The 27,768-nt window shown below is 46.4% G+C and overlaps 1 protein-coding gene across 11 annotated transcripts in view; it reads left to right on the top strand.

The window, feature by feature from the left end:
• Positions 1–27,768, top strand: part of THRB (thyroid hormone receptor beta) — a 446,263-nt gene that overhangs the window by 399,811 nt on the left and 18,684 nt on the right. For all 11 annotated transcript variants that reach the window (XM_025273099.3, XM_025273127.3, XM_025273019.3 and 8 more), the window contains 3 exons: positions 12,113–12,213; positions 18,074–18,221; positions 21,422–21,627. In XM_025273099.3, the coding sequence (XP_025128884.1) occupies positions 12,113–12,213; positions 18,074–18,221; positions 21,422–21,627 (455 nt within the window). The remainder of the gene's footprint in view (positions 1–12,112; positions 12,214–18,073; positions 18,222–21,421; positions 21,628–27,768) is intronic.

Below are 27,768 nucleotides of genomic sequence, written 5' to 3'. Positions count from 1 at the left end.
AAAGTTAACACTGCTTCAAGTTTGAACCCCATTCCTTACACACTGGAGCATACATGTTTGTTAAGTAAATGGATGGATGCATGAATGAATATGGTGTTTATCAAAGGGTTAAATACTAACATGATGCAAAACTTGGTGTCTAATACCAAGAATTAAACGTAACATAAATCAGGATTATTATGTTGGGAAAAAGCTAAGAGATGGACTGTTCAAGATTTTTTTTAATATATAAAGAAATAACATGATGTTGAAGGTCCTGTGGGGGGGAAAGCTTCAATCAGAAAGACCTAGCTGTGGGATAATTTGAGGAAGTTCCAGGTAAAATTGGAAGAGTGACTGAACATGCTAACAGTTTAGCTTCCTTGGGGGTATAAAAATATATTCTCATCCGATAGCTTCACCCTAACCGCTCAGGGTCCATAGCCTTAACCTCACCATGAACCAGCACCTTTCTGAATGACCCAAAGGGTTTCCCACCACCAGTGATAACTGCTGCTCCTTTCAGACTCCAGGACGGCTGTGCCAGGCAAGCGGTCTTACCTGAAAGGGAAGATGAGCAGATGGAAAACGGCCTCTGGTCTCAGCTCCCCTCTCCTTCTGCTGGGTCGGCCCTCCAAGGCAGCTGCTTCTCCTTTCCACCTACCAGCAAGGTCTGCCTTACGTTCTGTTCCTAAGGACTGTGTGTCCACCAAGGCGATGAGGGGTTTCCTTCTACTAGGGCCTGAGATGCTGTTATAATTCACTCAAAAAAGTTAGACTAGCCAGCCCTCTGCTCTTACCCATTCATTAACTAGAAACCAAGTGAATCCCACCCAATGCAAAACAAGAAGCCAGGCTTGCTGCCGGTCGCATGATTTCTGACACGAATGCACACAGCTTTCCCTTTCACATACTAAGTCCCTCTGAGAACCAAATTTTTAAAAATTAAAATCAAACTTTTAAAAACAACAGGGATAAACTTTGAAAATATTGTGCTCAGTGAAAACCAGTCATCAAAGAATACATGTGGTACAATTCCATTTATACAGAATGTCGAGAATAGGCAAATAGGTAGAAACAGAAAATACATTAGTGGTTGCTTGGAGCAGAGCAGATGGGGAGTTGAGAGGGATAGGAAGTGATTTCTAAAGGTACAGACTTTCTTAGGATGAGGATGAAAATGCTCTAAAGCTGATGACAGTGTGATTTTACAACTCTGTGAATATATTAAAAGCCGTTGAATTGTGTGTTATGTGAATTAGATCTTAAAGTTCTTAGCCAAAAAAGTTAAAAAAAAAATGTTAGTAATATTTTAGCATGTCGATCTATTTTAGTGCAGAGTAATGCTTGGCAATTAGTCAGACTAATGCTTGGCAAGTGTTCATTAAAAAAACTCTCCTGGTCCTTTGTTGAACGAACAGACGGAGTTTGCTTTCATAATAATATCCTTGATAAAGTAACAGCACAGTTGCTTAGTCTAGGATACAGCATCTGAGGACATAAAAGCCAGGCAAAATGCATCATCCTTGGACTGTCACATGTAGTCATGGGCCTTGATTAACCCAGCTTCTTTAGCAGTCAGTCCCTTGGGACAGTTCACAGCTGCAGTGCTCAGGTGAACAGCGAGGCCTCCAGGCTGTGTTTCTCACATTTGTTTCCAGGCAGAACTCAGTACCGACACCCAGTGAGCGCGCACTCCCGGCAGCATGCATTTCCTGAGCTGGGCATATTTATCAGCCAGCATGTGGCTGCTTGGCGTGCACGAGGAAGAGAAAGGATGGAGACCCCGAGAGGGGAGAGAAGGCAGTGGTTACGCCACTAGGAGAACTGGTTACCGTGTCATGTGTCAAGTGTATTCAGTAGCCTAATGAGACTCCCCACCCACCTCTCCACTTGCTGGGATATCACTCCCGGTGACAGTTATTTAATGATGAATGATGGGCCCAGGCATAGTGACTGATGTACTGTTGCCTGTGGTGACTGTTTTGGGTAAATAAGATGGTTCTGAGTTAATATTTTGGAGAAAAGAAAGACATGGGTGGGGTGCACTAGTGTGCAACTGCTACCACTTAAGTAGATGTTTCTGTAGAGGTTTTGATGTTTTAACTACAGACATAATCACCTATTCACCCACCCTCCATGAAGATAATCTAGGAGAAATACAAGAGCAAAGCAAACCACTCTTCAGACTCACTGTCAGAACACAGAAGGCATCCATTCCACCCACACATTGAATTATCACAAGACTCCAGGGTTCCCAAGAACTTTAAAGGCCAGACAGTTCAACTTTCCACATAAATTGTTGAGCTACAGACAGGAAGAAATCTTCAGTGCCCTACTGCCAATGGCAAAGAGTAAAGCAGAAAGGTAGTGATGAGGTTGAGGGGAGGGTCCTACATCTTTCTAATTCTGCCGGGTGGCCTCCAGCCCTCCCAAGGCGTGTCCCTCAAGCCACACAGTGTCCAGTTGCACTATGATTGGTTCTCAAAGATGAGAAGGAAAAGACCTGTAGCTCTCTCTCCTTTATCTCTGCCATCTGCACTTGATCTGGCAAAATGCACATCACCTCTGGGTGTAAGAAGTCAAGATGTAGCTTCCCTATGCAGATGGAGAACAAGTATGTGAAAAGATGCTCCACATGACTAATCACCAGGGAAATGCAAATCAGAATCACAATATCACATCACACCTGTCAGAATGACTGTCATCAAAAAGAACACAAACAACAAATGTTGGCAAGGATGTAGAGAAAAAGGAATCAATCCCTTACACTGTTGAAGGGAATGTAAATTAGCGCAGCCGCTATGGAGAATAGTATGGAGCTTTCGACAAAAAAACTAAAAATAGAACTACTATGTGTATCAGTTGATCAGTTTTGTCCAGCTCTTTGCAACCCCATAGACTGTAGCCCAGCAGGCTCCTCTGTCCGTGGGATTCACCAGTCAAGAATACTGGAGTGGGTTGCCATTCCCTTCTCCAGGAAATCTTCCTGACCCAGGGATTGAACCTCGGTCTCCTGCGTTGCAGGCAGATTCTTTACCACCTGAGCCACCAGGGAAGCCCTAGTATTTAGTAGCAGTACTGCTATATTACCTAGAAATTCCGCTCCCAGATAAATACCAGAAAAAAAGCAAAACCCTGGGGCTTTCCTGGTGGTCCAGTGGTTAAGAATCCACCTTCCAATGCAGGGGACACAGGTTTAATCTCTGGTCTGGGAACTAAGATCCCACATGCCAGGGCAAATAAGCCCACGTGCTACAACTTCTGAGCCGAAAAGAGAGAAGCCTGAGCGCTGCAACCAAGTTCCCAAGTGCTGCCGCTAAGACCCAGTGCAGCCAAATAAGTAAATAAATAATGACATTTTTAAAAAAACAGAAACTCTACTTTTAAAGTATATATGCACCTCAGTGTTCTTAGCAGCATAATTTGCAATAGCTGAGATACGGAAGCATCCTCAGTGTCTATAAACAGAGGAATGAATACAGAAAACGTGGTATATGTACACAAGGAAATATTACTCAGCCATAAAAAAAGATGAAATTTTGCCATTTGCAACAACATGGTTGGACAGCATTATGCTGAGTGAAATAAGTCCGACAGGGAAAGACAAAAATTGTATGAGATCACTTATATGTAGAATCTAAACAATACAACACACTAGTGAATATAATAAAAAAGAAACAGACTCATAGTGAACAAACTAGTGGGGAAGGGAGGAGGGACAAAATAGGGTGGGGGAGGGGGTACAAATTATTAGGTATAAGATAAGACCAATCTAGATAGCATATTGAAAAGCAGAGACATTACTTTGCCAACAAAGGTCCATCTAGTAAAGGCTATGGTTTTTCCAGTGGTCATGAATGGATGTGAGAGTTGGACTGTGAAGAAAGCTGAGCGCCGAAGAATTGATGCTTTTGAACTGTGGTGTTGCAGAAGACTCTTGAGATTCCCTTGGACTGCTAGGAGATCCAACCAGTCCTTCCTAAAGGAGATCAGTCCTGGGTGTTCTTTGGAAGGAATGATGCTAAAGCTGAAACTCCAGTACTCTGGCCACCTCATGTGAAGAGTTGACTCATTGGAAAAGCCTCTGATGCTGGGAGGGATTGGGGGCAGGAGAAGAAGGGGACGACAGAGGATGAGATGGCTGGATGGCATCACCAACTTGATGGAGGTGAATTTGAGTGAAGTCCGGGAGTTGGTGATGGACAGGGAGGCCTGGCGTGCTGTGATTCATGGGGTCACAAAGAGTTGGACACAACTGAGCAACTGAACTGAACTGAACTGAACTGAAGCTAACAAGGACATAGTAACAACACATTAAATATAGCCAATATTTTATAATAACTATAAATGAAGTATAACCCTTAAAAGTTGTGACTCACTATATTAGACACTTGTAATTTATAAAATATTGTACAGCAACTGTACTTCAATAAAAAGATTTAATTTTACAAATAAGATGTAGCTTTCCTGACAACATGGATATGTATATTCCATCTGACTTTACCAGGAAGATGCATTTTTTTAGTAATTGGGTTAGTCTGTGTTTTTTGAGTATGCGTTTCAGTGCACACAGGCGCATATGTCCACATACAGTCAAAGATCCTAATTTAAGATGTAGAAACATCAAAATGCTACAGTACTTATCTCTGTGGTAGAAAGTTGATAGGTAAGTTTGTTTTTTGCTAATTTATGTCTTTCAATTTTTCTACAATGCTATGCTATGCTAAGTCACTTCAGTCGTGTCCGACTCTGTGTGATCCCATAGACGGCAGCCACCAGGCTCCCCCGTCCCTGGGATCCTCCAGGCAAGAACACTGGAGTGGGTTGCCATTTCCTTCTCCAATGCATGAAAGTGAAAAGTGAAAGCGAAGTCGCTCAGTCGTGTCCGGCTCTTAGCGACCCCATGGACTTCAGTCTACCAGCCTCCTCCATCCATGGGATTTTCAGGCAAAAGTACTGGAGTGGGGTGCCATTGCCTTCTCCAATAAATTGTATTATTTGTATAATTTTTATTAAAAAAAAATCCGGACTTTATAAGAAACTAATGTACACAGTTTTTAACTCTTTTATATCGCAGTCATTTTGTTTACTTGTTTAATTATGTATTTGTCTATCTTTGGCTGCGAGGGGTCTCTGTTGCTTGACGAAGGCTTTCTCGGGTTGCGGCGGGGCTGCTCTCCAGCTGCAGTTCAAGGACCCCTCCCGGCAGGGGCTTCTCTTGGTGTGGAGCTCAGGCTCCAGGTGTGAGGGCTTCAGTAGTTGCGGCACGTGGGCTCGGTGGTTGTGGTTCCGGCCTCTCGTGTCCAGCCTCAGTAGTTGTGGCACTCAGGCTTAGTTGCTGTGCGTCATGCGGGATCTTCCCAGACCAGGGATCGAACCTGTGTCCCCTGCATTGGCAGGTGGGTTCTTTCCCACTGTGCCACCAGGGACGTCCCTGTACATGTTGGTTTTGATCCCTAGAGACTGATCACTGTAATGTTACATATTTCCAGAGTATGTCTGACCGTGTTCACTGACTTTACCCCCAATCCTACACACCTGATCACTAGTTGGTTCTCTGGACACAGATCCCTGTTGGAGCTATTGTTTCTTTTTCCTAAGAATGAACTCCACCCAAAAAAACTGTATGTAGAGTAAATCCACACCTTGTGAGTCTTCCTGTAGATTTTGTTAGTATTTCTCCTTAGATTTGAGTTGCCTAGCAGACAGTGGCATCGGAGAAGGCGATGGCACCCCACTCCAGTACTCTTGCCTGGAAAATCCCATGGATGGAGGAGCCTGGTGGGCTGCAGTCCATGGGGTCGTGAAGAGCTGGACACGACCAAAGTGACTTAGCAGCAGTAGCAGACACTGGCATACTACTTTGGGGTTTGGGGTTTACGATCATGTAAAGGAGAGACCTAACCAGCAAGCAGTGACTCTTGAGTGTGATGAATAGTGGATTTTTAATGCATGGGAAGTTGCAATATTTATCTTATTTATCTACTTTCAGTTTCAGTTTCTCTGGGTCTCTGTTGCTGCGTGTGGGCCTCCTCTAGTTTCTGCGAGCAGGGGCTACTCTCCAGTTGCAGGGCACCGGCTCCTCTTGCTTGGAGCACAGGCTGTGGGGCACGTGGGCTTCAGTAGCTGCAGCACTCAAGCTCAGTAGCTACAGCTCCCAGGCTCTAGAGCACTAGCTCAACGGGCTCAGTTGCTCCAAGGCATGTGGAATCTTCCCAAACCTGCGATCGAACCCGTGTCCCCTGCATGGGCAAGCAGACTCTTATCCACTGTACCACCTGGGAAGTCCCAACAGTGGTTTTCATAGCCCAAAGTAGACAGTTGAGCAAGATGTATAAGACTCAGACTTCGAATCTCCATTTTCGGTGATGGCATCTCAACCGAACTGGCCTGGACATAGTGATTTTCATTTCTCCATTGCGGAAACACGTATGGCCCTTCAGCTCTCCTTAGCCCTGTGTCCTAGCCCTAGAAAACCCAGTGATGAGAGCTATCAAAGCAAGCAGGAATCTAGTTGATCAGTAAGCATGTATGCCCCCAGATCACCACGTCTTAGATGAGCTTGAATCTGGACATCTTCATCTGAGTGGAGTTTGGGGGTTTTTTAACCAAAGTTCAAACATCCTAATGCGGTTTTCACGAAGCTGGAAGCTCGGGCCCTGCGTCTGTGTTATTAGCTCTTCTGGAAGCCCTCGCAGAGACCCTCAGCCTCTCGGGCACCGCTCCAGACTGCCACCCTGCCTGTCTGCACGTGCCAGATACAGGCCTCCTCCCCGTGTTCTCCCCTCTAGAGGGCTGGCAGCAGTGATCTGGAGAAACTGTGATGCTGTGCATCAGAGGAACCAGGGGCAGACACCAGGGTTTCAGCATGGACGGGCCCCCTCGCTGGAACTCTAGCACTTGCAGTGAACCAGAGACCACGTCTAAGGAAGGAGAAAGCTCACGCCTGTTATGCCCCAGGTGCTGAGGGCTGCCACCAACAAGCACGGGGAGGGTTGAGAGTACCCATCCTGGACTCGGGCCGCGGGTGGGCAGGAGGGCGACTCCGAGACTTACCCCAGCCCTGACCATGTCATAGGCAGGTGACCCATGATTGTCTGTTTCCCCCCATAACACTGAAAGCTGCCCCAAGAATTAAGACTTGGTTGTCTTCAGCTCCTTGGCATGTTGCCTGGCATGGGATCCCCTCATATATATGTTTGTTGAACGGAACCTCTTTTCTCTCCTGGTTTCTTTGCTTTCTACTAGGAGCTTTATGGAGACATGTTTCACATACTATAAAAGTCACAGATTTATGCAAAATATGTCCATACAAACAATGGTTTTCTTTTTTAATTCCATTTATTTATATTTTTTGATGATGTTGCACCATGCAGCATGTGAGATCTTAGTTTGTGACCAGGGACTGAGCCGCAGTCCCCTGCAGGGGAAGCGCAGAGCCCTAACCAGGGAAGTCCCCAAAACAAGGGTTTTCACTCAGTGGTTTCTAGTATATTCACAGGGTTGTGCAGCCATCAACACTACACAATTCCAGAACATTGTCATTACCTTGAAAAGAAACTCTGTATCCTTAAGTAGTCATCATCCATTCTCCCCTCCCTCCAGACCTTGGCAAGCACTAATCTAATTTCTGTCTTTATGAATTTGCCTAATCTCGATATTTCACAGAAATAGAGGTAGATGATACACGGCATTTTGTATCTGGCTTCCTTCGTGGCGTGCTTTCCAGGTTCTTCCATGCTGTAGCGTGTAACAGTACTTACTTCCTTTTCATGACTGAACAGTATTCCATTGTACAAATATACTGTATTTTGTCTGCCCATTCATCATCTGATGGACATTTGGGTGGTCTCTACCTTCTGAATATTGTGCATGGTGCTGCTTTGTCCAAGTTTCTGTACAGACACATGTTTTCAGTTCTCTTGAGTGTGTATTTCAGAGTAGAATTGCTGGGTCATAAGTCACTTTGTGTTTAACCTTTTGAGGAACTGCCAAGGTGCCAAACTGCCAAAGTGCTTTTCCAAAGCACATTTCACATTCCTACCAGCAATATACGAGTGCTCTGATTTCTCCATATCCTCACCAACATGTGTTATTATCTGCCATTTTATCGTAACCAACCTAGAGGGTGTTAAGCAGTACCTCAGTATGATCCTGATTTGCATTTCCTTGCAATGACATTGAGCATCTTTTCATGTTTTTTCCTTCATTTTCAGCTGTTTCTCTCTCCTTGAGAAATAACCAAGACTGGAAATACAGAACTCAGTTGCTTACACATACGCTTCCGCAAGAATGAAACTGTGTCTTAGTTGTTTTTATATTACAAGCACTAAGTACAGTGTTAATTGCTCAGTCGTGTCCAACTCTTCACGACCCTGTGGACTGTGTGTAGCGCGCCAAGCTCCTCTGTCCATGGAACACTTGAGCAAAGGATACCGGAGTGGGTGGCCATTCCCTTCTCAGGGGATCTTCCCAACCCAGGGGTCAAACCCAGGTCTCCTGCCTTGCAGGTGGGATTCTTTACCGTCTGAGCCACCAGGGAAGCCTGAGCTCAGAGGCAGCTGCTAAAATAAATGTTTTCTAAATTCACAAATAGACGACTGATTGGATGAACACACAGATCTCTCGGTTCCCCTTTTTCTCTGCCCAGATCCCTCCCAGAATTCTCTTTTTTTTTAATGTCTGATGAGAATTTTGAAACATTTGAAGTGAACTCAACAGATGATTCATGTTTGCGTGATGCTAAAGTAAACTAAGAAAAGCTGTGATGTTTAAGAAGATAATCCTGTGCCTTACCAAATCTTGCTTTGAACTCATTTCTCTCCCTCCCAAAAGGGAGATTCTTCTAAAATAAAGTCTGAGCACAGTCATTATGAAAAGGGTTCATTTTCTTCTGTTTTCTCAAAGGCTTTTTTTCTGAAAAGTAAGCCCTCCGTGACCCAGTTTAATGAAAGATTGATGAAAGTGTCATGATAAAACATATAGTAAGTCATCTGTCATTTCAACCTGGCTGATCTTTTTTGGACACAGTAAGGGTTTCCTGAGTCAAAGAAGTTCATTAAGACCATGATCAAGGAAAGAATGATTTTGTTTTCTCAGCCTCTCCACATCCCAACAAATCAGGCCTTTTTGGTTTTCTCTGAAGCTCTGTGCTTCTATGATAAACCTCTGGTACCTATGAAACTGGATTTGCCCTCTGAAGTATTTCTTATGTTTGGACATTGTGTACAAGGAAAGGAAAGAGGCAGACATGGGTAGGAAGTACATAGCTTCTATTCGTGTCTTTAATTTCCTGGGTCATGGAATTTAATAAGCTCAGAGTGCAGTAATAAAAAGTGTTATCACAGTTGGATTTGTTTCTTAATAAGCAGAACCACTATTTACTGCAGACATGAAATTAAAATATGCTTGCTCCTTGGAAGAAAAGCTGTGACCAACCTAGACAGTGTATTAAAAAGCAGAGATGTCACTTTGCCAACAAAGTTCCATCTAGTCAAAGCTATGGTTTTTCTAGTGGTCAATTACGGATGTGAGAGTTGGACCATAAAGAAGGCTGAGCACCAAAGAACTGATGCTTTTGAACTGTGGTGTTGGAGAGGACTCTTGAGAGTCCCTTGGACTGCAAAGAGATCCAACCAGTCCATCCTAAAGGAGATCAGTCCTGAATATTCATTGGAGGGACTGATACTGAAGCTGAAACTCCAATACTTTGGCTACCTGATGCAAAGAACCGACTCACTGGAAGAGACCCTGATGCTGGGAAAGATTAAAGGCAGGAGGAGATGGGGATGACATCACCAGCTCAATGGACATGAGTTTGAGTAAGCTCCGGGAGCTGGTGATGGACAAGGAGGCCTGGGGTGCTACAGTCCACGGGATCACAGAGAGTCTGACATGACTGAGCGACTGAACAACAACAACAACCCAGTTGTTGAGCTATGTAATCACATCACGAGTTTGCAGAACCTTTTTTTAAAATTTATTTGTTTATTCACTCATATTTTTGGCTGTGCTGGGTGTTCTATTGCAGTGCGGGCTTTCTGCAGTTGCGGTGAGCGGGGGCTACTCTCTAGTTACGATGTGCAGGCTTGTCTTCGTGGTGGCTTCTCTTGTTGCAGAGCACAGGCTCTAGGGTACACAAGCTCAGTAGTTGTAGTGCATGAACTTAGCTACTCCTCAGCATGTGGGGTCATCCCAAACCAGGGACCCAGCAGGTGTCTCCTGCATTGGTAATTGTGTCCAATTCTTTACCACTGAGTCACCAGGGAAGCCCTGCAGAACCTTTTTTTTTTTTAGATGGCCTTATTCATTCTACTTTTGAAGTTATTTTTAGAAAAAGACCAACACCAACACTTTTGGAGAGCCAGAAGTCAAGATCTGGGCTTTTGTCTCTGCTGTTAATTTCTGGTCTGAGCCTGAGGAAGGCCAAACTGATGAAGACCGGTTCATCTCAAAATTACTTGCTCTCTCAGAGCCTTTCCAGCTATAAAGTTTTCTTAATTTATTGCATGGTACCTAGATTGCAAATGGATCAAGTCCCCTAAGCACAGGTTCAGAAATAAGCCTTTCGAAAGCGACTGTGATCCACGGCACCCCATGTGTCTCATATCCTGGCCTCTCTGGATCCCTCCGTATAAACCCAGCCCAGGGAGTCTCAATTCTAGATGTACATAAGAATCACCCAGAGAACATTTAGGAAATTCAGTGCCTATGTTTCTACACCCTAAGACCACTGAAATAAGATTCTCAGGGGGCTGGTCTCAGATTCAGTATTTTTAAATGGTTGATTCCAAGATTCAATTTTCTTTTTTGACTGTACCATGTGGTATGTGGGGTCTTAGTTCCCTGACCAGGAATTGAACCTGGGCCCTCACCAGTGAAAGTGCAGAGTCGTAACCACTGGACCGCCGTGGAATTCCCCATAAGATTCAATGCTTTTAAGCAGGATGATTCTAAGGTCTAATCAGTGTGGAAAACCCATGGTTTACCCAAGGGACCTATTGTATTATAACATTAGGACGAGTAAAGAAACTGTTTCCTCAGGTCAGTAATCTAAGTTGTGATTGGGGTGTGATCATGGGAACAAATCCTTTCAGGAACAAAGAACAGGTAGCTCTTAAAAGACCTTATGTTTTCTTTTTAATAATTACTCATAATGTTACATATAACAAAAATGATAAATTCACTTATATTAAGTATTTTAAAATAAAATACCAGCCTCTCTGCTGCACCCATTGGCTCCAAGGGCCATTCCTGCCTGCACAGCGAGTGTGCACAGCTGTTTCCAAGGCACTCAGAAATCCTGGGCCTGATACTAACTCTGCAAGTGTGACCTAAGATCCTGGAAAAATCTACTGAGGAAGTGTATTGTCAGAGAAAAACTTTTTAAAATATATTTATATTTAATTGGAAGATAATTGCTTTACAATATTGAGTTGGTTTCTGCCATACATCAACGTGAATCAGCCACAGGTATACTTACATCTTGAGAGTCCCTTGGACTGCAAGGAGACCAACCAATCAGTCCATCCTAAAGGAAATCAGTCCTGAATAATCATTGGAAGGACTGATGCTGAAGCTGAAACTCCAATACTTTGGAGTTGGACACAACTGAGCCACTGAACTGATTACATATGTCCCCTGCCTCTTGAGCCTCCCTCCCACCTCCCACCCCATCCCACCCCCCTAGGTTGTCCCAGAGCCCCGGTTTGAGTTCCCTGGGTCACACAGCAAATCCCCACTGGCTGTCTGTTTTACCGATGGTAATGTACATGCTTCCACCGGGTGCTCTCTCCATTGGTCCCACCCTCTCCTTCCCACAGACATGGAGAGCAGACTTATGGACATGGACAGGGCGGGGCGGGGGGAGGGGGGCGGAGCAGTGTGGGAAGGAGAGGGTGGGAAAGACTTTTAAAATGTTTTCTTGTTCAGTGTTTTATTTACTTTCTATATTTAAAACTAAATGATTACAATGTGCAAACCATAAAGCAAAAGTTGTATTAAAACGCATAAAACAATTCGGTCGTGCCCTCCTCTGCCCTCCTTCGTCCTCCCCGGTGCTCCTCCTGGCTGTGGCGTCTTTGACTTGAACGTGATGTCTTACTCACCTCCTCTTCTGTCCTCCCCACAGGCTACATCCCCAGTTACTTAGACAAGGACGAGTTGTGCGTCGTGTGCGGTGACAAAGCCACAGGCTACCACTACCGCTGCATCACGTGCGAAGGCTGCAAGGTAATTGCGGGCCAGCCCCTCCCCGGAGCTTCTGGAACGCAGCCGGAAGGTTTGGTTAGAACCAAACCCCGACATTCATGGGCTGTGATCATCCGGGTGTCTGATGAACCTCTTCATTTGGGGTGGGGGGGGGCACATATTCAAGACAATTTTTTTTTCAAATCGAAAATAACTAGATGAAGTTTTGCGAGTGTGAGATCTGGTGGCGCCGTTATTCAGTCGCTCAGTGGTGTCCGACCATTTGCGACCCCGCGGACTGCAGCACGCCAGGCTGCAGCAGGCACGCTGTCCACTGTCTCTCAGAGTTTGCTCAGACTCACGTCCACTGTGTCTATGATGCCATCCAACAGGTAGAAAAATTGATTAAATGAAAAGAAATTGATAAAGGCTCCTTTTCAGTTTAAAAACGCATTGATATTTTATAACGTGTTACCCTCCCAAGAAACGACGATTTCTCCTCCTGCTTTATCTCGAGCATTTCCGGGGACAGAGTTGGCCTCAACCCTGAGCCGTTTGCCAGTGTGAACCCGACTGAATATGCTCACTTTCCAGGGCTCCATTAGGGACTATCTTTGAGGCTGCTTAGGTTCAATTCTGTGCTGAAACTGTCCAAACTGGCTGTTGGCACAGGCTGCAGTCCCTGGGTGAATGCTGGTTGTCCCTCAGTAATCACATCCTCTCCAGACTCACCTGCAGGAGACACTGGACAAGAATACGCCAGCAAACAACAGTCAGTGTGCTTTAGGAAAGTGTACCTGAATTTGCAAACTTACATCTTCATTATCAACATGACGTTGAGTTTCTGGCAAACACGTTTTGGTCCAACAACCTAGCCTAGGAGATAAGTGAGTGAAGTCGCTCAGTCGTGTCCAACTCTTTGTGACTCCATGGACTGTAGCCTACCAGGCTCCTCCATCCATGGAATTTTCCAGGCAAGAGTACTGGAGTGGGTTGCCATTTCCTTCTCCAAGGAATCTTCCCGACCCAGGGATCGAACCTGGGTCTCCCACATTGCGGGCAGACGCTTTACCATCTGAGCCACCAGGGAAACCAGAGGTAAAGCTCACTGTAAAGGTAAACAGAGCTTAACCCAGGCATTCAGCTGATGTTTTATAAAAGAGGTAGTAAAAAAATAAATAAATAAAAGAGGTAGTAAGTCAGAGAAAGACTTTAATTTTTTTGTTGAATGTTTTACCTTATTTTAAATGTAATGATCACAAACTTTAGAGCAAAAATCATATTAAAATTCATAAGTCAGTCTTCCTCATTCATCACCTACCTCACCACCTCTCCTCTCCTTCCCTTCCTCCAACTACCTCCTTTTCTCCTAACCTTTGACCCTAGACCCCCAAATTCAATGTGTTAGCTCGGTTTCATACTGATGGGTGTCATTTCCCTCGTGGAAGATTTTCCATGCAAACTCCCTTCTTTCTGTGCACAAAATTAGGAAACATGTAGCCTGCTAAAGTGTTAAGATGATACATCCAGTGAAAAGAGGTCATTTTTAAGGTCTCAAGGCAAGACTCTTTTTTTGGAATGTGATATAATATTGTTCTCATTCATCCAGACCCCTTTGATCTAGAATTTGTAACCTTTTAACAAAGATTGGGCTAAAGGTTGCTATTACATCTATGAAAATAATATCATAAGGCGTTTGATGACATTATTTACAAATAAGTTGCGGCTGCTTATTAATTGGGAAACTTGCAGACTGTCTCTTGAAAGGCCAATTTTATGAGCTTTGTTTGAAACTGATAAAACCATTTCTGTAGATGCTTTCCCTCATTCCAAAAGCTCAGCGATTCAAATGGGTCTTTTTTCTAAATTAGCCCCAGTTAAGAAGGCTTTTACCTACCTGATTATGCAGTGTTGAGATTCTCTCAAATCAGTTTTTAATGACAAATTTTGAATTCTAGGAGCGACTCTAATGAAAATTCCATTTAACATTCAGCTCCCAAAGTGACTCTAAAAACCCAATGTACCTTGCAGAGGACTTGATGCTCACTGCTGCTGTTTGCTGTTTAGTCACTCAGTTGTGTCCGACTCTTTGTGACCCCACGGACTGCAGCCCGCCGGGCTTCTCTGTCCATGGAATTTTCCAGGCAAGAATTCCGGAGTAGGTTGCCATGCCCTTCTCCAGGGGATCTTCCCTGACCCAGGGTTCGAACCCATGTCTCTTATGTCACCTGAGAAACCCAAGAGCAGTTACACAGATCACTTAATATAAGGACAGAGCATCTTGGAAAAAAAGCAAAAGAGATGTTCAAATGAAACAGGGCTTTTAAAAGTGGCCAAAAATGAAAAAAGTTGCACTTCACATCTTGTTTATTCAAACCTGTAATTTACAAGTATTTCTACCCAATACTCACAGTGTGCAGAGGGACTCTTTTCTTCCTGTTTTTGCCCAGAAGACAGTGGAAATCTTCCAGATCAGATGTTCCGTCTGTTGGGATAGGCCAGTTTTCATGCATCTTTTGTAGAAAGAAAGTTTATGCTCCTACAATAAATCACTTTTTAGCACTGATTATGGCATCATCTGGATCACTAAGAAATGGATTCAGTTCTTCTCAAAATGCAGAGAAACGTGTCTAATGTCAATTTATAAAAGCAAAACCTCTGCTCACCAGCAACTCATCAGTGAAAGATATGTCCTTACTCTGTCCCTGAGACATCTCTTTTGTCTCAAAAAGATTTTTTTATAAGTAAATATTTTCTATCCAAGTTCACTCGCAAAAGTTAATGTTTCTCCCTTTTTAAAATTAAGGAACCTACCATCTTGGACATTTACTCAAATGAAGTGTTCTTTCATCATGTGTCAAAATTTGCTTCTATCATGTCTCAGGGGAAGCCTGAGCCTTAAAAAGGATCTGGTCCATGAAGTGCCCAAGAAGAAGCAGCAAGATGAGCCACAGAAAAGATGGCACTAAGAATGGCACAGCCTGCTGCCTCAACTTTTTTTTTTTTTTTTTTCAAAATAAGCCATGCATCAGTTATTTCATTCATTCCTTCTAAAGGTTCCCAGAGAAGCCTTTTTGGAAAAATGCTCATTACGTTTGCTTCTGGTTCATCACCTCGTCCCCTCCCTGCTCTTGTGTGACTCCTCCGTGGGCCCCGCCCCCGGACAGGAGCCAGTGTGAGCAGACGAGGGAGGAAGGGTCTCCTGACTTCAGGGGAACAGTCTCCCAACTTCAGAGCAGCGGTCAGCATGCTCGTGGAGGCCCCGGCCTTCGGTGTTGCCACCTCTAGGGAAACCAGAAGGAGGATGCCAGCCAGTGGCCCTCCTCCCTGCCTGTGACATCTGTCTTCTTGCTAGCATCTCTTTCTGCCTTTCAAGCGAGTGCAACCCTCAAAGGGTAGGGGTGGCGGGTGGAGGGAGGAGGACAGGGAGGAGGGGGCAGGCGGGGAAGCTTGTTTCCCTCTGCAGGCCCTGACGTCCAAGCCTGGCAGGACAGCCCACCATGGACACCCAGGAGACACATGTCAGCCGCTGCCCCGTGTGTGCTTTCGGGACTCTTATGACAGTTCGTCAACGTCATTCATACTAATGGGCTCAGTGTTTAAGGATGCAGAGCCAAATATGATACGACAGCTCTTCTGTTAGGACTTGAGTCATAGAAGTGACCAGGGATGAGCACACGCACCCTGACACCAAGTCCCTGAGTCTCAGTCCGTCATTCCTCCATGTTTTTCTGCTTTGCCCGATGTAAAATCCTTCCTCAGACCTTTTCCTTGTAAAGAAGAGTTCCTGAGTCTGAGTGAGGAATATGCAGATGGTATATGTACATAATCAAAGCCAGGGCTGGTTAAATGGGATAATTACAATTTGGGCTTAATCCTGGTGGATCAGCTGGTAAAGAATCTGCCTGCAATGCGGGAGACCTGGGTTCAATCCCTGGGTTGGGAAGATCCCCTGGAGAAGGGAATGGCTACCCACTCCATAGCCTGGATGGTCCCATAGCCTGGCTGACCCACTGGATAGTCCCATAGCCTGGCTGACCCACTGGATAGTCCCATAGCCTGGCTGACCACTGGATAGTCCCATAGCCTGGCTGACCACTGGATGGTCCCATAGCCTGGCTGACCACTGGATAGTCCCATAGCCTGGATGACCCACTGGATAGTCCCATAGCCTGGCTGACCACTGGATAGTCCCATAGCCTGGCTGACCACTGGATGGTCCCATAGCCTGGCTGACCCACTGGATGGTCCCATAGCCTGGCTGACCACTGGATGGTCCCATAGCCTGGCTGACCACTGGATGGTCCCATAGCCTGGCTGACCACTGGATGGTCCCATAGCCTGGATGACCACTGGATGGTCCCATAGCCTGGCTGACCACTGGATGGTCCCATAGCCTGGCTGACCACTGGATAGTCCCATAGCCTGGATGACCACTGGATGGCCCGTGGGGTCGCAACGAGTCCGACACGACTGAGCCGCTTTCACTAGATCAGCGGGCATCTAAGTCCAATTTATGCAGCCAAGTTGGAGGTTCCTTTAAGCTTTAACAGGCAACGCCCTTTAAAACCTGTTGTGCCTTGCTAATGTATACTAAAACATAAAACGATGTGGTTTTTTGAGAGTGGGTGAGAAAGGACTGTTTATAGTATGTTCATCTAAAACATTTAAATAATACAGTAAAACTGGACTAAGTTTATATCATATAAGCAGTTAAATAAGTAAGACTTGCAGTCCAATTCCCAGGTTCCAGTTCCAGCGTGTACTTGCCATGTGATTTGGGGCAAGTGATTTAACCTGTCTGAGGCTTAGATTTTTAATCCCCGCAGTGAAGATATTAAGAGTACCGACCTCAGAAGGTTGTGGGAGAGACAGAGGCCGTGGCACTTGTCTGCAGCACTCTGCACTGCGCCACTCACAAGGAGTGCTTTCTGCCGTTATGACTTGAGTACCATGTCCAGAAAGGATTCTCATGTGACACCGCCTTGAGGGTGTTACATAAGTCATCTAGGCCTGGAACCTTCTTCTTTCCTCAGGTGGCCCTCTCCTGTACCTTGAGAGGAAGAAACACTGAACTTTAGGGCAAGTGTCTATAGACCCTGGAGAAACAGGGTGCTAGGAAAGGAAAAGTCCAATGCCTTGAGCTTTAGGGAAAATTTGGTAAAGAATTTGGAATTTTCTCCTCCCCAGTGACTATTGTTTTAAGGGCTATCTGAGCTGGTCACGGCCATCTCAAGAGTCAAAAACCAGAATTAAACTAAATCTCTAAAGGCAGTTAACATGTGCATTTAAATACTAGGTAATTATATTACTAATTCACAGAGCATCACAAGTATCTAGCTTTTTTGTTCTCCAGTATAAAGAGCAAACCTCTTCAAAGCTTGGCGCAGACAGTAAAGAATCTGCCTACAAGGCAGAAGACCCAAGTTCAATCCCTGAGTAGGGAAGATCCCCTGCAGGAGGGCATGGCAACCCACTCCAGTGTTCTTGCCTGGAGAAGCCCATGGACAGAGGAGCCTGGGGGGCTGCAGTCCCTGCGGTGGCAAAGAGACAGACACGGCTGAGGCCTCCACACTGCGGCATCTACAAAATGGGATAACAGAGTTTATTTATATGACTCACTGTTTGGAAAACATAAGTGTGAACGCCAATTTTCCCGTTAGCTTTGAGTAAATGCCAAAACGATGCCGACTGCACAGCTTCTGACCTCTCCCTCTCCCAGACTGAGGCCTCCGTAGATTGACTTTGGGTCAGCTGCCTGTACTGGAACAGGTAGAGCTACAGGCCTGTGCACAGGTGAGGTCCAAAACCAGCCACCGTGGTAGGAAGATGCAAAATGCTGGCGGGCCTTTATTTCTAGACAATCTGAAATGGCTGTCTTGGGTCTTTCTTTTTCATGTAGGGTTTCTTTAGAAGAACCATTCAGAAAAATCTCCACCCATCCTATTCCTGTAAATATGAAGGAAAGTGTGTCATAGACAAAGTTACAAGAAATCAGTGCCAGGAATGTCGCTTTAAAAAATGCATCTACGTTGGCATGGCAACAGATTGTAAGTAACAATTTGCTTCTTTTGCTTCATATTCAGGAAGTGGCGACCGGGGAAAGGGTGGCTCAAGGGCAACAAGCAGGCAGGAGAGAAGCAGGGATGCTGCAGGCGGGGGGCCAGCACCCAGCCCTGAAGCAGGAGAGAAGCAGGGATGCTGCGGGCGGGGCCAGCACCCAGCCCTGAAGCAGGAGAGAAGCAGGGATGCTGCGGGCGGGGGCCAGCACCCGGTCCTGAAGCAGGAGAGAAGCAGGCATGCTGCGGGCGGGGGGCCAGCACCCGGCCCTGAAGCAGGAGAGAAGCAGGGATGCTGCGGGCGGGGGGCCAGCACCCAGCCCTTTCAGGGACCCTCACTCCCACCCATGGCTGGTCGGTTTCCATCCGAGCTTCGCCATCAGCGCCTGACTCCAGAGGCATCCGGATGATGGCTGAGGGACAGAGGTTGAACTGTCCCCGTCACACTTGCAGGACAGGCAGCCATACTCTCTTTGCACAGAGGTTACAGATGAGGGGTCTTTCCACCCACCTTGATGAGGTGTAATTTTCCACACAGCATTCATGTGGTCAGAACCGCAGGGACTAATTCTCTCCCTTTTTTTTCAAAAGCAGAGACAGGAATTTATTTTGTGGGCATTTTTGGAGTCGGGGCACTGGCAGAAAACATCGTGTTCGAAATTTCTAAAGAATGTGAACTTGAGTCCTATTGCATGACTCATCCTGCCATTGGTTTTTTGTTGTTGTTGTTATATTTTTAGCCCATAAAAACATTCCAAGCTGAAGTCATCCTCCCCAGTTTTCAAAGTGCCACAGCATATGGCAGTGAGATTAGCCGTTGGGGTCTCTTCTGCACACTGTGCAAGGGATTTACACCAGTCACTTTAATTAATCTAATCATGAAATAAGAATCGTGCCATTCAGAATGTGTGCCCTCCCTTTTGCTAGGTATCTGGGTTACTAGTTTCTAATGGCATAAATTTTTTGCACATTGGTGAGGGATTTCAACTTTTAGTTTAAAGAAAAGAGGAAGGAAAAAAGAATGCAGTGAAGACCTCGTGAAGAGGAAAGACTCACAGCCACATTTATGTGATAAACAGAGTTCTCTAAGAACAACAGCAAAAATCTCTGGAACGCCCTTGGTTTGCCCATTAAAGAAGACAGAAGGGGAATCTTTTATATAGAAAAAAAGGAGGAGGGTTGTGTCAGGGCGTGAGGCTGGAAACCATGGGTTAATCCCCACCTCTGGCTGAGTTCTTTGTCTCTGAAAGGCTTTTGCCGGTTGCCAACAAAATGTCTGCTAAGGTTCTGTGGAGAGAAGGGACCTGCTGAATGTCCGTTGCATTGTTTTATTGGAAGTTAAAGATGCGAAAGTTGATGAGCTTTAAAAACTCAGTGTTAATCCACACTAGGTGGAAATTCATTTTGAGTGCAACTTGCTTGCGTGTGAGTCATTCATTATAAGAGCTCAGGTTTTATAATCAGAAAAACTGTTGGCGTACTGGGTCTGCCACTTACTAGCTGTGTGCCCACTGGACTTAACTTCAGGTTTCCCTTGTGTGAAGTTATCACTGATGTTAGGATTCAACTAGAATAATACACGTCCAATTTGCCACGATCCCTGACACCAGGGAAGCATTTGGGGAGTGGGGTTATGAGCACAGCCCTCTCCTTGCCTCCTTTTACTGGGTGAACCATGCTGACTTCACGGGGCTCACCCAGCCTGCCCACATTTCTAAGTGCCCCCCTCACTTTAAAGATCCAACCACGTCTCCATGATCAGGGTCTCATTCTCTGTTTATGGATTCACCAGGCACTTTTGGTTCTCTTCCTCTGCTATGCCTGCTTTTTTTTTTTTTTTTTTAATTTTTATTTTCCTAGCAGGTCACACCTTCCTCAGGAAATGGCCCTAGGACAATGATGTTCTAGGACTGCAGTCAGTCCTCAGTTCTAGGACTGAGTCTTACCTTAGTCCTGCCATTAACTTGCTGTGTGACTTTTGGAAAGTCATGATCGCCTTCTTCCTTCTCTGTGAAAGAGGGAGTTGGAGTAGATCAGAGCTGAGATCCAGCAGTGGTAAAACACTACGACTCTGTAGTATGAACCCTGAGCCTTTCCGTACCACTGAGAGCTACTAAGAGTCTGGTGAAATGGTTTCCTTTTGGAAATTAACCACAGAAGTATAGGTTGCTCTTACCTGCACTTCTGATTTCCCTTTTGCTTATCAGGGGTCCTCAACCTCTGGCCCTGAACTGGTACCACCTGTCAGACCAGCAGGAGCGTTAGATTAGAAATGACATGCGCAATAAATGCAATGAGTGTGAATCATCCCCAAATCACCCCCCAACCTGCAATCCACAGGGAAAAAAAGAAAGTGTCTTCCACAAAATAAGTCCCTGGTGCCAAAAAGGTTGGGGACCATGCATAAATGATACAATTCATGGCTCTATTTACTGAGCACGTGTCCGGCATCATCATACTGATACCCTGAAAAGTAGGTCTTATTGATCCCATTTTATACTGGAAAAATCAAAAGCTCAGAGACCCTCAGTAAGCTGGTCACACAGCTAGAATGTGGTAGTCTCAGGATTCAAGCCCCAGTCTTTCTAGATTCCAAAGCCTGGGCTCTTTAATCACTTTGAGGGTTGACCAGGAATACAGCAATGCAAAGAAAGTATCTGTGAGGGCTGAGCTTGGCCTAGCCAAGCTCCTAGCCACTCCAATCAGCCTTGAGTAAACAAATGAAGACCAAGACTCCTTTTCCCTCTGAGAAAGGGATACCAGCCTCTGTTTACTGCTCCAGAATTTTTTTAACCTGAAGTCCTTACTAAGAGCCGTTTGGGGAGGCTAGGGCTGAGGGGAAGAACAGACACCTTAAGAGTGAATTCAGATGACTGGCTAGACAGACCCACCTATGACCCTCTAGGTGGGATGGGCTTTACCTGGCTCTGCTTCGTTCTTATTTAGGGTCACCCTCTGTGGAGCTAAGATGCCCGGTGTCCAAGTGTGTCTCCCCCACCCACCTTCGTTTTGGAAAGCTGGCTAGGCTTTGGGGAATTGGTGCTGGGGCTTGTGGTGGACAACGGCTAGCCAGTGGCAGTTTGCCCCGAAGGAGAAAGGACTCGAGGTGACCCCCTCTGAGCCTCTCAAGCCCCGCCCCAGTCTGCCAGCTGTCTGGAGAGCATCTGCTCTGTGTCCCTCTCCACCCACAGTGGTCCTAGACGACAGCAAGCGTCTGGCCAAGAGGAAGCTCATCGAGGAGAACCGGGAGAAGAGGCGGCGGGAGGAGCTGCAGAGATCCATGGGGCACAAGCCAGAGCCCACTGACCAGGAATGGGAGCTCATCAAGACCGTCACCGAGGCCCACGTGGCCACCAACGCCCAGGGCAGCCACTGGAAGCAGAAGCGGAAGTTCCTGGTAAGACCCCGCCCCTTCCGCTTCCGCTTCCGTTTGCCTCTGTGCCCTGGGTGCTCAGAACTTGGGATGGTGGTGTTCTCCCGCCTGTTATTGATGGGAGTGCAGGGCCAATCTTCTGCCTGTGAGTCACTGAATTCTAATGCAGTTAGCTCTTTGCTTCTACTGTGAAGTACGCCAGCCCTGGGTCAACCGATTAGCAAAATTCTTTACCTTCCAGCTCTCCCTTTTTATACTCAGGTCTTCCCTCAGATGCCCATTTATATACATATTTCATCCCCTAAACTCACTCCAAGATATCCCGTTTAGAATCACCCCTAGAAAGAAGTGACCCATATATCGAATGTATTTTTACATCAATGAAAGTCAAAATGTTGAGTTTTAAATGCTGTCAGGTCCAGGGGGACGATGAGAATCTGGAGTAGGGTTGGGGGAGGGGAGTGTAAAGAAAAACGGGCCTTTCCAGACCCTTGGAATATCCATGTTTGACATTTTTATAAAACTAGCCGTTGTATGGTGGTCCAGGGCTTAGGACTTGGGCTTTCAATGCAGGGAGTGCAGTTCAGCCCCTGGTCGGGGAGCTGGGATCCCACATGCCTTGTGGCCAGAACATCAAAACATAAAATGGAAGGAAAATTGTAACAAATTCAATAAAGACTTTAAAAATGGTCCATGTCAAAAAACAAACAAACGAAAACTAACCATTGTGAAAGGCCTTCCTATCCATTGCTTCTTTGGACTTGATGACTCTTTGGGTTAGGTAGGCTGGAATCACCATTCTCATTTTACAGGTTTGCAAACCAAGCCCCAGGCCTTCCAGTGTCTCACCTGAGGTTTGCCCACCATAAAGTGGCCAAATGGCCAACTTGGGTTTTTGGCCCAAGTCTTCAGCCAAGATAGCATGATTTTAATTATTAAAACAGCCACATCCATACCTTTAACTCAAAGGCTTGTAATGCTTTTCTCGATCGTCTATAGAAAGAACCAGGAAAGGCATTGCACAGAATGATTTGCCAGTAGACTTTCTTCGGGGCTGTAAGGTTACCCAGGCCCAAGGTTCTGATCAGGAAGTTGATGTTTACAGAGCCACTGCTTTATCCACCTGTCTCCCCACCCGTCATGGAGCTGACGTGAAGTGTATATTTTTTAGATCCTTGATATGTTCAAGGAACTGTCCCTCTTGGTCCAAATGCAAATAACTGTTTCTCCAGGATATTTTTTCCTTGAGGGATGCTGGAGGAGACAGAACGCCTCCATCATCCCGTCTGTCTCTACAGTGAGCTTTGTTTCTGTCAGCCAGTCCCCTTCTTGCCTGGGCCACCCCCTATCTCCCTGGGGGAAGGACAGGGTTCCATTCAGCTCTGTCACCTTCAGTGTCTGTCACATGTGTGGTTGAAGCTGACGGTAGCTTTTCCCTAAGGTGACTGCCAATCAATTCTTTCCTCCCTTTCTTCACCAAGGAGTGGTAGCACCTAGTCCTCTCTCCCCTTGAATCTGGGCTGGGCTGTGATTCCTAGCGACGGATTTGGGCAGAGTGACTCCTAAGGCTGGGTCATAAGAAGCCTTGCAGTTTCCAGTTGGTTATTTTGGAGAGGGATGCCACGTGGTCTCTGAGGGAAGCCAACTGCCCTAACAAACTAAAAGAGTGAGAGTCCCCCTGCCTTGAGACCGCCATGCTGGGAGGAAGCCCCAGGCAGCCGTGTGGAGAGACTTCCACCCGTCCAGGCACCAGTGGTGTGACTGGAGTCACCTACAGATGACACCAGTCTCTGCTGAGATTTCATGAGGGACCCCTGAAGAACCACCCAGAACTCTGAGACTCAGTGAAAATGTATTGTTTTCAATGAAAAAGTGTTGTTTCGGGTTTGGGGAGAGTTTGTTATGCAGCAGTAGATAACCAGAACTGAGCGCAATAAATATCTGTGAAACGGATCATCGAGTTCCGTGGATCCACCCTCAGAGACAGCACAGCTCAGTCCGCCGTCTCAGCCACCGGACACACCCACACATGCTCCCTGCAGCTGTGTGGTTGTGACTGAGTGTTTATGCTCAGGATTAAAAGTGACTCTTGGGGGTTGTGAATTATTCCTGCAAGGCCGTTAAAAAAAAAAAAAAAAAATCCTTCATTAAAGACAGCTTTGCTTCGTAAGTATCCATGTACGGAACTGGCTTCTATACACGAGGACTTGCATCTCCTGTGTGGCCAATACCACTTTTTTTGCTTACAACACCACTACGTATATTATTTCATTTATTTTTATGTGATGGTGGCCCATCTTGTCTGGAAAAATATTTGAAGAGGCCAGTACTTTGGCCACCTCATGCGAAGAGTTGACTCCTTGGAAAAGACTCTGATGCTGGGAGGGATTGGGGGCAGGAGGAGAGGGGGACGACAGAGGATGAGATGGCTGGATGGCATCACCGACTCGATGGACGTGAGTCTGAGTGAACTCCGGGAGTTGGTGATGGACAGGGAGGCCTGGCGTGCTGCGATTCATGGGGTCGCAAAGAGTCGGACACGACTGAGCGACTGATCTGATCTGATTATTGTTAATAATAGTGTAGCAGTGTCATCAGTTCAGTTCAGTTCAGTTGCTCAGGTGTGTCCAGGTGCAGGCACTGCAGCCAAGGGTCCCAGGCCCCAGCCTGTCTCATTATTTCTCTGCTCCTTTCATTCACATGCGAACGTATGACTTTGGGTGGATTTTCCACCCAGTATAAGATGTGACCATTAGAACCAGGGCGGGCCTGCCCTGCTTTTCCCCTGGCAGAGCTACTGTCTGACATCCACATTTTCGATGGGAATCATCTCAGAAAGGATGAGGCAGGATAGGTGGTTTGGCCACGTGTGGTCGGAGTAGACAGGTCACAAGACAAATGCAGCAAGCCAGGAAGGCTACTGTCACTCACAATGATTATAATTACATCAGAAGAAGGTGGTGTTGTTATGTGTGGTTATGTGTGTAGAGATTGGAACCAGGCAGCCTGAGTTCACTGCTTGCTCTGTTGCTCTTTAATTATGTGACTTTGGGTAAGCTACTTCCTGTCTAAGGCTCGGCCGCTTTGGTGCTGTTACCAGTGATATAAAAGTAATTGGCACGAGATCTTGGCATGTCATTAACAACCCCCTACAGGGTTACTCAGCGCATCATCCACACACCACCACTCTCACCATCCTGTCCCCTGCTCATCCCAGGAGAAGGGAGCAGTTGGGCAGTAATGTCCCAAGGCCCAGAGGCCTTTAATCGCCATTTGTCCCCTACCCCCCACCACAAAAGACTCTGATGCTGGGAAAGATTGAAGGCAAAAGGAGAAGGGGATGACAGAGGATGAAATGGTTGGATGGCATCACCTACTCGATGGACTTGATTTTGAGCAAACTCTGGGAGATAGTGAAGGACAGGGGAGCCTGGCGTGCTGCAGTCCATGGGGTCACAAAGAGTCGGACATGACTAAGGGACTGAACAACCCCACCACAAAGGTGAGGGGAGACGCCCTGTGATCACTCAGAGGGACAGAAGAGTCCCGTCTGGCCCCATCCCCTCTGCTTGTGCCAGAGACTCAAGCCAGGAAGCCCTCAGCTTCAAGAGAGCCACTTGCAAAGAGGTCAACCAGAATAGTTCCTACTCCCCTTGAACGATTCCGATGCCAAAGCAGAAAACCTCGGTCTGCCTCAGTTTGTGTCATACCAGCCTCTTCTAGTGCTGAGCTGGGGTCAAAGCCACGTCCACACATACCCCTGAATTTCTCCTTCTGTGCACCCCCAACACCACTGCCCAGAGGACAGCTGCTGGGCCCCTCATCGGCCTTCACCCCCTGGCTTCCTAGATGGGTCTCCAGGTCTCCCCTTTCTCCATCTCTGCTGCCACCCCTGGTCCAGCCCACTTCCCCTCTTGCCCAAACCACTGCTGCTGTTCGCCCATCTCTTCCTTTGGCTCCTGCATCCCTTCTCCATGTAGCAACCGTAAATCTCGTCATGGCTGCTCTCCTGTTTAAAGCCCTTCAGCGGTGCTCCATTGCATTTAAAGTTCGCCCATCTCCTCTCCATGGCCCCTGAGGGCCCATCACAGTGGCACCCTTGCCTGCCTCCCATCCTGTATTGCATGCCATGTCTACGCCTACTGCATGGGCCTCCTCTCTGACCTTGGGACTAGGCAGTGGGTTTGCCCTCCGCCTTAAATGTCCTCTGCATCTGTGGAAGGCTGCCTTCTTGACGTTCTTCAAGATAAAGCTCACACCTGACATCTCAAAGGGGCCTGGCTGGTCACCTGACCTCCCAAGCCGCGTGTATTATTACGTCACCTCCAGTCTTACCACAAATTAACATTCTTTCTTGAGAGCACTCATTTCATTTATTGTCCGAGTCCCGTCACCATGTGAATGTTCTTTGAGGATATACTGTTTCTGTAGCCTCAGTGTGTAGAACAAACCCTGACCTCAGCAGTTGCACGATAAATACTGCCTGAGGACATGTAGAAACATCCACCCATGTATTCACTCCACCAGTCCTCACCACCTGGCCCAATGCCTTCTACACAGCAGACAAAGATCCTCAAGGCATATTCCCCTGTCTTGAGAAGTTCTCATCTTAGACTTATACCTGTGTAACTACATTTCCCTGGAGAAGCCAATGGCAACCCACTCCAGTATTCTTGCCTGGAATTCTGTGGACAGAGGAGCCTGGCAGGCTACAGTCCATGGGGCTGCAGAGTCAGACACGACTGAGAGACTAACACTTTCACTTATCATAACTACAATAAAAGTAACAATGCCTCGATGCCTGATGAGTGGTTACCTGGGCCACCTTGTGTATTCAAATGAGGTGGACACTGTCTCCCACCGAGGCCATATGGGAAGGCTTCCGAGAGAAGTTAGAGTTGGAATTGGCAGAGATGAGACTGAAGTGAAGACTTTCAGTTCAGTTCAGTTCAGTTCAGTCACTCAGTCGTGTCCGACTCTTTGTGACTCCATGAATCACAGCACACCAGGCCTCCCTGTCCATCACCATCTCCCAGAATTCACTCAAACTCACGTCCATCGAGTCGGTGATGCCATCAAGCCATCTCACCCTCTGTCGTCCCCTTCTCCTCCTGCCCCCAATCCCTCCCAGCATCAGAGTCTTTTCCAGTGAGTCAACTCTTCACATGAGGTGGCCAGAGTACTGGAGTTTCAGCTTTAGCATCATTCCTTCCAAAGAACACCCAGGGCTGATCTCCTTTAGAATGGACTGGTTGGATCTCCTTGCAGTCCAAGGGACTCTCAAGAGTCTTCTCCAACACCACAGTTCAAAAGCATCAATTCTTCGGTGCTCAGTTTTCTTCACAGTCCAACTCTCACATCCATACATGACCACTGGAAAAACCATAGCCTTGACTAGACGGACCTTTGTTGGCAAAGTAATGTCTCTGCTTTTCAATATGCTATCTAGGTTGGTCATAACTTTTCTTCCAAGGAGTAAGCGTCTTTTAATTTCATGGCTGCAATCACCATCTACAGTGACTTTGGAGCCCCAAAAAAATAAAGTCTGACACTGTTTCCACTGTTTCCCCATCTATTTCCCATGAAGTGATGGGACCAGATGCCATGATCTTCGTTTTCTGAATGTTGAGCCTTAAGCCAACTTTTTCACGCTCCTCTTTCACTTTCATCAAGAGGCTTTTTAGTTCCTCTTCACTTTCTGCCATAAGGGTGGTGTCATCTGCATACCTGAGGTTATTGATATTTCTCCCGGCAATCTTCATTCCAGCTTGTGCTTCTTCCAGCCCAGCGTTTCTCATGATGTACTCTGTATATAAGTTAAATAAGCAGGGTGACAATATACAGCTTTGACGTCCTCCTTTTCCTATTTGGAACCAGTCTGTTGTTTCATGTGAAGACTTTAAAGAAAGCAAAAGTCTGGGGGAGGTGAGGAGGCAGCCCCAGAAGGAAAAGCAAAGTAAAGTGAAAGTCACTTAGTCATGTCTGACTCTTTGTGACCCCGTGGACTATACAGTTCATGGGATTCTCCAGGCCAGAATACTGGGGTGAGTAACCTTTCCCATCTCCAGGGGATCTTCCCAACCCAGGGATTGAAGCCAGGTGCCCCATTGCAGGTGGATTCTTTACCAGCTGAGCCACCAGGGAAGCCCAAGAATACTGGAGTGG

The sequence above is a fragment of the Bubalus bubalis genome, chromosome 1, assembly GCF_019923935.1.
Source record: "Bubalus bubalis isolate 160015118507 breed Murrah chromosome 1, NDDB_SH_1, whole genome shotgun sequence".
NCBI classification, from domain to species: domain Eukaryota; kingdom Metazoa; phylum Chordata; class Mammalia; order Artiodactyla; family Bovidae; genus Bubalus; species Bubalus bubalis.
The sequence above is the reverse complement of the archived record's forward strand: the minus strand, read 5'-3'. Positions and strand labels throughout refer to the sequence as shown.